This window comes from Pygocentrus nattereri, chromosome 8, assembly GCF_015220715.1.
Source record: "Pygocentrus nattereri isolate fPygNat1 chromosome 8, fPygNat1.pri, whole genome shotgun sequence".
Classification (NCBI taxonomy): Eukaryota; Metazoa; Chordata; class Actinopteri; order Characiformes; family Serrasalmidae; genus Pygocentrus; species Pygocentrus nattereri.
This window is the reverse complement of record NC_051218.1, coordinates 18,340,207-18,353,281: the sequence shown is the minus strand read 5'-3', so window position 1 is coordinate 18,353,281 and position 13,075 is coordinate 18,340,207. Positions and strand designations below refer to the sequence as shown.

Below are 13,075 nucleotides of genomic sequence, written 5' to 3'. Positions count from 1 at the left end.
ATGTAATATGCCTGGGCTTTTAAGGAGTTAACCATTCAAAGAATGCTTTGTGGATTCAAAAGAAACCATGGTAGAACTGCTTTTTTATCATAGTATTGACATTTAAAAGTAAAATAATGTCTCTAGACCTAATGAACGTTCACTGTTGTCTAGTGGAGATAAAACTGGTGAACAGGGACTTTCTCCTTAGAGTATCTGAGACAGAAAAAGAGCTCCAGAAGTAGCCCTCGAAGGATAGTGAGGCAGTATTTATGTGAGAGTGTTAGAAGCGTAGGCCTAGTAAAATGGATTACTTCCTCTTGCAGCCACTGAGCACTTCACCACTGCCACTAATGACCTCCCTCGATATATTCAGCCATTCCCATCTGCTTTGATTTAATGCCGATTATCCAGCCTCCTCTACAGCCTCTGAGCTCTGATTGGTCCACCAGCCTGCTAATCCAAGGCAGCTTATAGTATTTGTAAAATGTGAGACACAAAGAGCACTTTTGTTGCTGGGAGGTGTGTATGTGTAGCTGGTGCTGAATGGTTACTGGGTGAGGATGCTCCTCAGAGTCTTCTCATCTCATCTTCTGCCAGTCTAGCTCAGCCAGCAGCGTCACAGAGCAGCTACTGCGCAGCTACTGGCAATTAGGTCTGTGGCATCTCGGGGGAGCTACGTCCGCAGCTGAAGGTTAAACACAAAGGAGACACATTCCAGCAGCAGGGTGAAAAGGAGAGGACAAGCAGGCAGCCTGAACTGGATAGCAAGCACACAGAGGAAAGGATTCAGAGCAGTCTTGAGCTAAAAGAGAGCACTGAGGTGACTGATAGCAGCAGGAGGGGTTGATATGATCCCTCATGCAGAGGAGACAACAAGGGGGCTACAGATGCATCGATGACTTGGGGCTTGTGTTTGTCCCTGTGCCAGAACTAGCCACTGTTGACATTACTGTCAAGCAGAGCCAGGATGCCTTCGTGTGAAGGTAAGTACAAATTATACTTAGCATTAGTGTGTGTGTGTGTGTGTGTGTATCTCTTAACACACAAGTGCTACATGGTTTAAGATAGTTTATGCTTTCACATTTCATTTGATTAACCATAAAAAGTCTTTATGGTGCAAAACTTGACACATGTGTGAAGTGAAGGTCAGTCTAAACCAAAGCTTAATGATTCCTTCTTTTAGGGAATAAGTGCATTCTCATTCAGGTTCAGATCTATTGACCAGCCAATCACTGCTTTTAATTCACATAGAAAATTTGTTGTGTGAACACCACCACGTGCCACATTACAGCATCATGTGATGAAATTGATTCACCTTCTATGCATATTCTTACAGAATCATGTCAGACAGACATCGAAATGACATCTTATTACACCTTAACAGAAGCTGATAGGAACTTGCTATGTTTACTCAGATCCATGTACTTAAAAACATCCATCCATCCATTTTCCAAGCCGCTTCTCCGTCAGGGTCGCGGGGGGATGCTGGAGCCTATCCCAGCAGTCTTCGGGCGGAAGGCAGGATACACCCTGGACAGGTCGCCAGTCCATCGCAGGGCTACTTAAAAACAGTTTAGATTTATTTGTATTTTTTAAGTATTATCTTATCTATCTGTTTCTAGATGTTCTAAGAAGTTTCACTTCTACTTTCTGTGACCTTTTTGACATTTTACTCTTACTCATGTTGTTTTGGTACCTACTTTTACTGAGTTCATAATTAATTGTATGCTTCATATTTTTAGTATTGGTAACTAAATAGGGGTTTAGGTTCTCCCTTTTGTTCTCTCTGCTAGTTTATAGCTTCTTGTTGACCAATTTAGAATGCAGATGTCTGTGAGAGAATGATGTTCTTCATGTTTGCTTGTGGAGATTTAATCTTGCAGCAGAATCAATTAAGTATTTCAATAATGTTTAGTAGTGACAGTACTTACTGCTCTCATTAGTAGGTGTGAATGAAATGATCTGTTGGCTAATGCAGAATAAGCCACCGTCACAATGTGTTTTTCTGATAGATTACTTGAGAGCCCACCCCCAAACAATAGGATTAATATATGAAACTTAGCCTGAAGTGCTGCTAAGAAGATAATTTACTTTTCCCTTGGCTACTGTACTGAAATTTAGAGATTGTGATATTTTGTGGTGGTGACATCATGTTATCAGAGTGTATTAGCAGGCCATGGACAAGGTTGGACAAAATACTCATTATATACTATGAAAATAGTGATGGCTGAATGCTGAACAAACTGCCCTAAATGTAAAGTATTCCATTAAAATACATGGAAAAGTTACATATTCAGAATGTGTTTAAAATACATTTGCAATACATCTTGATAAGGCATGTGGGAAAAAACTTTTTATCAACTTTCACACTGTTCCTGTAATTATTCTGTTAATGTCTTTAATGAAAAAAAAATCACATTTATTTATCAGTCTACTCAGCCTTTAGCAGAGCTCAGTAACACAGATTAATAACTGATCATATTGATTTATCAGTCTACTCAGGTTTTAGCAGAGCTCAGTAACACAGAGCTTAATAACTGATCACATTATTTTATCAGTCTACTCAGTCTTTAGCAGAGCTCAGTAACACAGAGATTAATATCTGATCATATTGATTTATCAGTCTACTCAGGTTTTAGCAGAGCTCAGTAACACTGATATTACTAATTGATCATATTGATTTATCAGTCTACTCTTGCTTTAGCAGGCACTTCAGTGTCTGTAAAGAGTAATTAATTGAGGTCCTCTTTAGAATTCATCTAGCAAGCATGTCATGCACTAATTTTAAAATAGTTAATATACAAACAAAATTGATGGTGTTTCTTTTGATGATTGTATGGTTTAGTGGGTAAGTATTGTAAAAGTATTTTCCTAAAATGTAAAAAGTAACTTTTTTGATTGAATACAGATACTTAATTTCTGCATTCTGAATAAGAATTCCTAATGCTTGTATTGCATAACATCCCAACCCTGGCCATGGACACCCAGCTGAGACGACTTTTACTCTCTAAGACCAGGCCAAACATCTATTGATAGAACCATGCTGTTGGTGACCTGGGGGCTGCTTAACTCCTTCAATAGCAATATTCTGTCTTGTTCTAAGAAACAAGACACCTTCCATTTGTCCTACATGTGATGCTATTAGAACTAAAATATGTCAAGCATAATTCTGCTATATAGATGAGTGGATAGCTTGTATTTTGAGACGTTGCAAGATGCTATCTAAATACAATTGCATTCGTAACAGAACCTTGTATTACAATGTTAACAATTCATGAGAAGGGGAAAAAGGCTATTATCTCCAAAGTATGCTAATCAAATTTTATTCCAACTGATGATTCATTGCTATTCGTCCATTTATCATGAAAAGTTCATGCAATATGGTATCTAATGTTTTCAAATAGTGTAAAAATCTACAATCAGGCAAATACAGTTGCAAGAGCTTTTATGTTACAGTGCTAAAATATCATAAGCTACACAAAGTTTAGACACTATTGTCGGATTGTTCAAACAGAATGAAGCAGCTCTCAGGTTAGCCTCAGTGAGCTAATTAGCTGGTTATACAAACTTTGCAATGGGCAATATATTCCGTTTGCACTTAACACATGGAATGGCATTTAAGATGATGTCTAGGATTCTTCTGAGTGGAAATATCAATGCCAAGTTGACAAGGACATGTAAAAATGGCATTGAAATGGGCAGCAAGGAGTAGAGTCAGAGTGCCTAATTTATTTATTTAAATGATCATAAAAACCAGTACCAACAAAGCTGAAACTGCTTAATAAATCATCCAGGGAGCTTTTTTATAGAGGGAGGAAGTTCAAAGCCGCAGTGCACTGTTAAGAAGTTCTGAAGAGAATTCTTTATAAGCATAAGACTACAAACAAATGTATTTCTCAGGCTGCACTCACATTAGCTTTTTAAAGGCAGGGTATCTTGAGTCCCAGAGGAGGATCAGTCAGCCTGGTGCAGAATGTAGAGGAAACAGAGGCTGATCAGGTAGAAGAACAATCCAATAACCTGATTATTTACTCCTGCTGTGTTGGCAAACATTTACATAACACAGAGTGTACTTTGCTCTCTGCATAAAATCTTGTAGGTAGATTCAATTACATTGACTAATAGATGCCTTAATCTGTTGTACTGCATAGTTAATCTGTTTCTGAATCTTTGCTTCAAAGGCAGAACAGACAACTCTGTCATCCTGTAATAAATAACTGAAACTGAGAATCTTTCACATACTTTGTTTGAGGCAGATTGTATTTATAATCTGCTTTTTTTCAAGCAATGCTAAATAGAACTGACCCCCTGGAAATGTTCCCACTTTCTGGATAAGTTCCCTAATCTGCTAATTCTCTTACTCCCCGTTCCTTCTTATATAACAGCACTGCAGTAAGCACAGCTTGCATCACCCCATATCATCATATCAGCTTTTCAGTTTGCTGGATAGCAGTATATGATTCCAGAAACTGGAATGAGAAATTACATGACATTTACTTCTTTAGAACCACCTACCTTATATTTTCACTCACTAGCCACTTTATGAGATATGCATGTTTGCACTTATCAGCATCCATGACGCCATAAATCTAGATGCCATCAGTCCATAAAGCCTACTCCCCATCTCAGATGTCCACTTTCAGTGTTCTAGTGCAGATGTTCTGTGTATTTATTTATTTATTTCCATTTCAACAGCTTCCTTACAGCTACACATCCTTGCAGACCCAGTGGAAAGACGGACAGAAACACATGTGGATTTATTTCAAATCTGAAGCAAGAGCTTGATTTTCTCCTCTCTCTCAAAGATTGGGTTTAAAATGGGACGGCTGAGGAGTAAAAGTGGCAGCAGATTGCTCGAAAGTGAAGAGTGGACAAATTAATGACTAATAGATTTGAAGTAAAATTTTGTGCTGAAGGCTTTGTGTAATATACATATTTCATATATAAATACAGAAGATTACCACAGGTGTGCCCAATCTTGGTCCCTGATCTACTCTCCCACAGACCTTATCTCCAGCCATAATCTAACACACCTAATCAAGGTCTTTAGGATCTTGTGAATACTACAGCCAGGTGTGTTGGAACTGAAGGGTTCTGCAGGGACCTACATCTCCAGGACCTGATTTGGGCTCACCTGCTCTACTTCATTCATGATTGGTCACTTTCTGACCATACTGAATTGGTAGTGTGTGTGGTGGTGGTGTACATGCATCAGGTACAGTGGTTTTGCTGGAGGTTTTTTTTTTCTTCAATCTTTTGATTGTGGCATACCAGTAAAATGTCCAGCAAAGAGCTGCTCTGTTTTCAGAAACTACAATAGATTAATGGCTAGTGGATGGCCAACACAAATTATAGCAACAAGTGGGCCAGCAAGTTGGACCTACAAAGTAGGTGTTTCCAACACTACTACTATGTTGATATGCCCAATTAGTGTATTAAAGAAACTGATGTTAGAATTCATTTAGGGCCATATAATTAAAAATATTTTCATCATAAATTTTTTTTCCTTGAATTTTTAGAAATAAGAGTTTGATGTAGTATGTAAATGTTGTTTACTGTTCACTCTATACTCCATACTTAGGAGCTAAGTAGCAAAACAACCTGTTTTAAATTTAAATTTAAAGTTTTTGTAACGTCATGAAGGCCATCTGTTCAGTCTATAAGAGTTTAGCTCTGCCCATTCACATGAGGTTATAAGGAGTTATTAGTTGACCAGGACTGCTTTTTGAAAGAAGCTCAATATAGGATCAGTTACAACGGCAGTCATTTACATATACAGCCATATGCAAACTTTTGAACACCCCTGGTCAAATTACATTTGTTGATTTATTGAGTGAAAATATGTTAACTTTTGCTTACAACAGCATCCGTCTTAAAAACACAATAGCAAAAACAACCTGTTTAATTCAGTATAAATAGAATAATGAGAGGTTGGAAATATAAAATAGTAATGTAAATAATTAATTGCTATTGTTTATGGTACATAAATATGTTATAAATGAACCTTGGGTAAAAAAATAAAACAAGAAAAATGTAGGAAATGGTTCCTTTAACGTGACACCTGTTACCAGCAAATCACACTAATCCCTGTATTTAAATCAGAAACTTCGTAACAGGTCTGAGCCAGAAGTTTCGATTAAAGCGTGTAAGAGCAATGGTGTGCAACTGGATAGTCTATGTGGATATGGTTACAGGAGATTTCACTGGCTCCAGTTTCCTGTGAACTCGGGGCTTGGTGTGTCTTTGTGGGCATTGTTTGTAGGTGTATGGGCAGGTATGACCTGCTTTTCCCAGCCTGTGACTCCAGAGCAGCTCCGCTCCTCTCTTTAGCCTTTGTGCTCGAGCAGATTCCAGTTTCGCCCCAAGCGGGTGTGTGAGCAGGAAAACAAAAGTAGAAAAGCAATGACGCACTGTTAAGTGGACAGAGGCTTCTCTGTCTGCAGGTAAACCTATCCTCATGGGGGGTCCCCCAGCAATCAGGTGGCTGGGGGTTGAGGGTGGGGTGCTTGGCTACACCTCTGATCAGGGATCCCTTTCTCACCATGTGCTCCAAACAACAGTGGATGGAATCCTGTTGGACATGTCAGTTGATAAACTAGTCTCATCGGAAAGGACTGTTAGAAATGAACTTTAGTATGAGTCACTGTAATGTTGACAGATTAAACAAATGAACAAAGCACAACATAACTTTCACTGGCAAATTCAAACGAACATAAGTTACCAGAGAAAAGGTATGATGACATTTAATAAAGAGCATGAAAAACTCAAGCACAGTTTTTAAAGGCGCCTTACACTCAAAACCAATTAAAAGGGGAATTTCACATTTCAGAATTTCTGCATAATTCAGTCGAGATGTGAACAAAGTCATTCAGAGAGGTTTGATGTGAACTTATTCTAGAGAACTTAGCTGAGTTCTTTACAGTGGTGGTGATAGAAATCATGGTCACCATTTCTACAATAAAAATATAGTCATATTAATCACTATCCAAACCAACTGGCAAGTTTTAGTCTTCTGACTGAACTTGTCTTCTGAGTTTTAATAAGTAATGTGGAAAAAGATAAAGTAGTGGTAAATCTGGAAAAAGAACATTTTCTTTGACGTCTGTTTTGCCTTAAAGTGCCCTATATGTATTCCTCTGCCATGAACAGATTTTCAAAAATTGTTTTAGAGCAAAACATTTATCTTAACACAATTTCAAAACAATTTCTCAGTCATCAGGCAGAAGATTAATAAATATTTAATATAATAACTTTCTGCTATGTAGCTTTCAGTCATTAAATGCTTCTGACGCCTGGTTCATCTGAGTCATCACTACTGCGAACAATTCTGACTGAGTAAGGTATGGGGGCATTTTACATCAAGCCACTCTAAGTTACATGGCTTACATCTTACTGACTGAATTATGAAACATTTTTGAAAATTCTGTGGAATTTCCCTTTTAACTCCTCTTGGATGGCTATGATAATGTAAAGTGATATATGTGTCTAATGTGTTACCAGCGCAAACCTCACATTTGTTTTCTATTGGAAACAGGCTTTCTCAGTATATCCGTAATAAAAAAGTAACTTGGAGCAGTTTAGTTTTGAACAGCATGAAGAAGCTTGAATCACCTAATATGCTAATGAGAGGTTTATGACATGGCTATCTATCTATCTATCTATCTATCTATCTATCTATCTATCTATCTATCTATCTATCTATCTATCTATCTATCTATCTATCTATCTATCTATCTATCTAGTTAGGTTCCTAGCAGTAGCAGCCTACAGTTTGAGTAACTGGAGTTAGTATATAATAGTGTTTAAGTTTAGTAGACTTATTTCATGCAATGTTTTTCAATGCACAAGAGTGTTAGCTTGCTTTTTTCAGTATATATATTTCGACTACTTCCAGCTTGATATTTGGTTCCTTATATGGGCAAGACACTTATATGGGCAAGACACTGAACATTATCGGCCTAATTTCTAAATCTGTATTTTTTTATGATACATGCAGAAATACTGTTAATACCTATGGTTGCACAGCAACCATTTCGAGCAATGTTGTGATCCTGAGGAAACAGGAGAAGTCTATCGAGTATCCCTGTCCTGATAGTGTTGATACTTATTATGATTGTTATAAAGGTCTGAAATCGCATTAAAGTGAATAATTAACCTAATGGAATTACAGTTCCAATTGGAGTTATTGAGTTTGCCCTTCCTCTTGAATCACTAACAATCCAATATACAGTAGACATGATGACTGGCATGATGCATGACATGAATAGACAGGTCTGAGCAGGAGAAAGACACAGACAAACAAAAGAAACAATGAATGCAAAAACCAGCCCTTGAGCCAACATTGTTCTTCAGTCTGAAGGAGAAGCTGCTAAAAAATTTAAGGGTTGCTCTTTCTGCAGGCAGCATACAAAACAGGAGAAAACAGTACGTAGAGAAAGAAGAGTTCTGTAGAGTAGGGAAATAATTTTTATTCAATTAAAGGAAAAAATAAGTTGGTAAACTTTGACTTTAGATTCTGGTGATTCTACAAAACGTTTGCCATCATGTTGGTACAATAAAATACATTTTATTTTCTATTTAACATCTGCCTCCATCACTATTTTTGACCTTTTTGACTGCCCATCCCAAATTTTTTATCTTATATTTTGCTTAGAGGGCAAAATTATTCATATATTCTCACTATAGAAAAAGGTGCCATTCAATTCAAAAGGTTACTACTTTTTATGCACCAGTAGGTGGCAATGTCAAACATTCCCAGGCACTTGTAACTCTTACAGTCATTTGTATATGGCCTCAGGGGTCTATTAGAGGTATTTTTGGACACAAAGCTCTCAGACACAAAGATTATCCTTGTTCTCAATTTCATGCCACCTATGTAGGCCAACATAAAAGATGACAATATGCTGTATTTAGCAGTGCTTGTAGTCTGAATTCTAGATGAGAATATGCTGTATTTAGCAGCGCTTCTGGTCTATGTTCAGCTGCAGCACTTGTACAGTTAAATTCATCCTGGTGTTCACCACCTCATACCACATAAAAATATGATGCGCTGCACACAAACAGTAAATACTTTGCCTGCAGTGGTCGGGTTTAAAGCCAGCACTGACCAAAATTTCTCTGCCTTATGGTTCCTAAGAGTATCAGGCTTGTAAGGTGCCCTATTTGTCTCTACCAGGTGCTTGTGCTTTCAATAAACCCTAAAAAGAAATCAAATATTTCCATGTGAACAAGATTAACACAAATGGAATGCCTGCAGTTTTCAAAGAGCTGAATGAGGCTTTTGAGTTGGAGTCTGTGGACTAAACATATTTTGCTCTGCTGCTGGGAAATAAAACGCTCAGAATTATGTCCATGAGTCTTATTAGAGCCTTTTGATGACTCACTATATACATATTTGAGACTTGTGTTGATTGACTTATGGGAAATCTTATCTAAAAAGTAAGACTGTAAATCAATAATGTTAATTAAAGGCCCCAGTGAGTCTGATGGGGGAGTTCCAGAGTTTCACAAAGATAAGCAGTCATAAAAATGAAAGAGATAATTACTGCTCTGCACTGAATACTAATGAACTATGGTTTCTTTCCAAAACACTGTATATCCATTTGTAACACTTTTGGATATAATGAGTTTTGGAACAGAAAAACAGCTGACGTATAAAATTCTAAATAAAAACACATTTTAATATGTAATAAATGTGGATTTGATTATAATATAGCAGATATTTCTTGTAGGTGTAAGGTCTACTCCCGATAATGTATATCATGATGTATATCATCAAAACATCAAATGTTTCGAAAGTGGTTTGTAATGCATTTTGCAACTAAGCCCTACATTTACCCTTAGGTATATATGTTTGTTTTCTTTACGTTCTAATGTTCAAATCCCCTTGATTTACGAATGTCTACATATGCAAATGACAAGTTCAAATGACTGAAAGTCTACTATAAATTTACTATAGTAGTCCAGTGTATACTCTGTATATACCTCTAACACATGCACACTATTTTGTTTCAGATATGGGCCATTATCTTGCACTTTACTTTTCTTATCTCTTAAATGTACAACATGCTTTTCTGTGGTAACATGAAGCCGTGGTGAGAGGTATGTTCAAATTTAGACGTGTGTCTGAAAGCTGTCAGGCCTCACAACCCTAACAAAGATGAGGAAACACTCAAAGTGTACTTCTGTGAAATACTGTGTCCTAATTGTGCATTAAAATGTTCAGACTGTATATACACATGGATTTTTACCCACTTTTCTCCCCCATTTTTTCTTGGAGCTTGGAGGGTGAAATGTATAGATGGCTGTGGCATCGCCTGGCATAAGGCTTGCAATCTCATCATTACAAGGCCAAGAATTAGATGGTGTATCATGCATACTTATTCTAGACCAGTTTGGCTTTCTATAGGTTTGCTATCTCAGCAGCATGCATCAGAGAGAGTTCTGATAGATTTAGACTATGAGAATCTAGACTTCTGGAGTACAGAAATAATCTTAGAGGTCTATTTGTTCATCAGTCACATTGCACTTGCAAATAAGCCTTTCCATTACAAAAGGCCAGATACTAATTTGCGGTGAGCTGATAATGTTTGATTCCAATTTTGACACATCATGAACATGGATATGCAATAAAGATTATCTAGAAAAAATAACTTTAGGCTTTAGAAGTTCAGAAGAAGTTAATTAAATTCCTATCTAACTATCTTCAATTTGTAGAAGCGTATATACACACACACACACACACACACACACACACACACACACACACACACACACACACACACACACACAGATCGATTTTTTATTCCTATTTTTGTGGAGTTCCAGTGACTTCTGTTTTACTGTAGCTGCTGCTGTGCTAGACCCTAACCTTAACTTCAGGAACCAAAAGGAAATCTTCTGCTGTGTTGTTTTTTTTTTTTCATTTTAGTTAATGAGCATTGTTCAATGTGAAGAGGCCAAATCAGAAACAATTTGTGTTCCTATCTTTATAGGTCACTTAAACTGACCTCTACATTGCTATGCTATGGTGTTATATTACCTAGTCTTGACCTCAGGAACCAGAAGGAAATGTTTTTGTGCTTATACTTCAAGTAATAAAAATTTTATTTCTTCTATTTTTAAAGTCTATACATTTAAATGATTATAAGCCACAGTTATCCAAAGTGGTTCGGTGTGAAATGCTCTGTTCTAGAGTTACTTAAAGGGATTGCTCACAGTGCTGGTAGTAGGAACCAGATATCTGAAGCATTTAATGCCTCAAACAGCTTCCTTAAAAAAAGTTATTACATTAAGTTCGTAAAAATATGCTTCGAGGTAAGGCTTTGATTTAAAGCATATACAATTTTTAAATCCATTAATGGAGAAGAGGTACATGTAGTGCGTTGTAAGTTCAACAATAGTCAAAAACGTATTCTTTTGAGATTTACCAGTGTTTTATCATTATCAACATTATACAAAACTCAGAGGACACGTGTAGGTTCACTGGTCATTTTGGGTAGTACATAAAATCTGCGTTGTAGACGCACCGCTGATAAGAATGGCTGTTTCTGCACAGTGAACCACTCTGAATGACTGTTTACATCTCAGCGATGGAGTTATGCTACAAGTCTGAATAATCGGAGGAATTCCCATTTAAAATGTTCCTGGTTTCTAACATGCAGACATTTGTTCCTCCCAGAGGGGCAAATATCATGTTAGCGGGCACACACTGCTTAGTGAATGTGTAAACCCACCACTGCCGTGTAAACACTCCACTCCAGGCTGCAGGCCACTGCTCCATCCGGGTCCTCGCTGAACCGCGCTCTCTGTTGGCCGTCTCCATGACCACCAGGCTCGCGCGCTCGCCAATGAGCGCAGTGAGTGAAAGCCGCGCGGAGGGGGCGGGCAGAAGAGCGCGCGCTGATGCACGGTTTCTGTTCGCTGGCAGGAAAACATGCAGGACACTGAATACTAATCAGCAGGGAAATGGCTGGATTAGCGATGTCGGATAGATAGACGACTCTGCTGAACGCGGGGCCGCATAAACGACACATGTATTCGTCCTTCAGCTGAGGAGACCGCGTGAGCGTTAGCGGCTCCGCTTATTTGGCTGCTCAGCCTGGACAAGGTAGGTAAAACTACAGCTTTAGTGCGCATATCACCCCCGTCACCGGTGTCTTGTTGTTAAATGTAAACATGAGTAGGACTGCATGTGTTTGAATTGCAGCGCTGACTTCTTGCAGTAGCTTCTGCACATCTGGCTAGGCTGCTGTGCGGCTCCACAGGCGTCAGCTGCTTTCATACGAAGTGCAAAATGGACTGACAGCAGCCTGGCATCGCACACAAATACTGAATCGGGTTGTAGAGAAAGTGTGGTCAGTGTGTTTTCTGACTAGACTTCATGCATGTGTAATGATTAAATCTCCCCTGCCGGAGTTTAAAATTCACCCGCAGGTGGTTGCTGAGCTGTTCATGTGCTGCACACCGTGACTGTCATCTGAGCCAATGCAAGGTCAGAGGAGTAGGTTGAGATAATGCCCCCCAATACATCATCAAACACATGGCTTAGATGTGCTCATGCAGTTGTATGATGTCATGTAGGAGTTGTGATGGCAGCATTTGATCAGGACATGACTGAGCTGGGCCTAACTGCCTAGTGAAAGCCGTTAAGTCTGGACAATAAGTGGCAACTCCCAGGGGCTGTTTGGTAAATAGACCAGCAGGAGGCCAGAAAAATTTGCATAGTAAGTTTTTTCTTTTCTTCTGGAAACTGTGTACTTCGTTGAAAAAGAAAAAGAAAAAAAAACATGTTACTAATAATTTTCCTATTTTTAAATGTATATTCATCCAAGGCAAAGAAAAAAAACAGAAAAAATATGAAACAAATAAAAACGCATATGCACATCTGCATATGTCTGCATCTTTCGTGTCAAATCCATAAAAAACAAATTATAAGTTAACATTAATTAAAAAGATATATATTACTAATACTTTTCTTTTTTAACTGTCTAATTCATCCAAAGCAGTGAAAAAGAATCAAATAAAATATCTAAAATATCTGCATCTACTGTCTTTATTTGAAAATCCCAAAATAAGTGATTTAATTAATAAA

General features: G+C 37.9%; 1 protein-coding gene across 1 annotated transcript in view; it reads left to right on the top strand.

The window, feature by feature from the left end:
* The first annotated feature begins 503 nt into the window (after positions 1–503).
* Positions 504–13,075, top strand: part of sorbs2b (sorbin and SH3 domain containing 2b) — a 74,561-nt gene continuing 61,989 nt past the window's right edge. Inside the window, exon 1 of the mRNA XM_037540813.1 lies at positions 504–965. Within this exon, the coding sequence (XP_037396710.1) occupies positions 950–965 (16 nt within the window). The 5' untranslated portion in view covers positions 504–949. The remainder of the gene's footprint in view (positions 966–13,075) is intronic.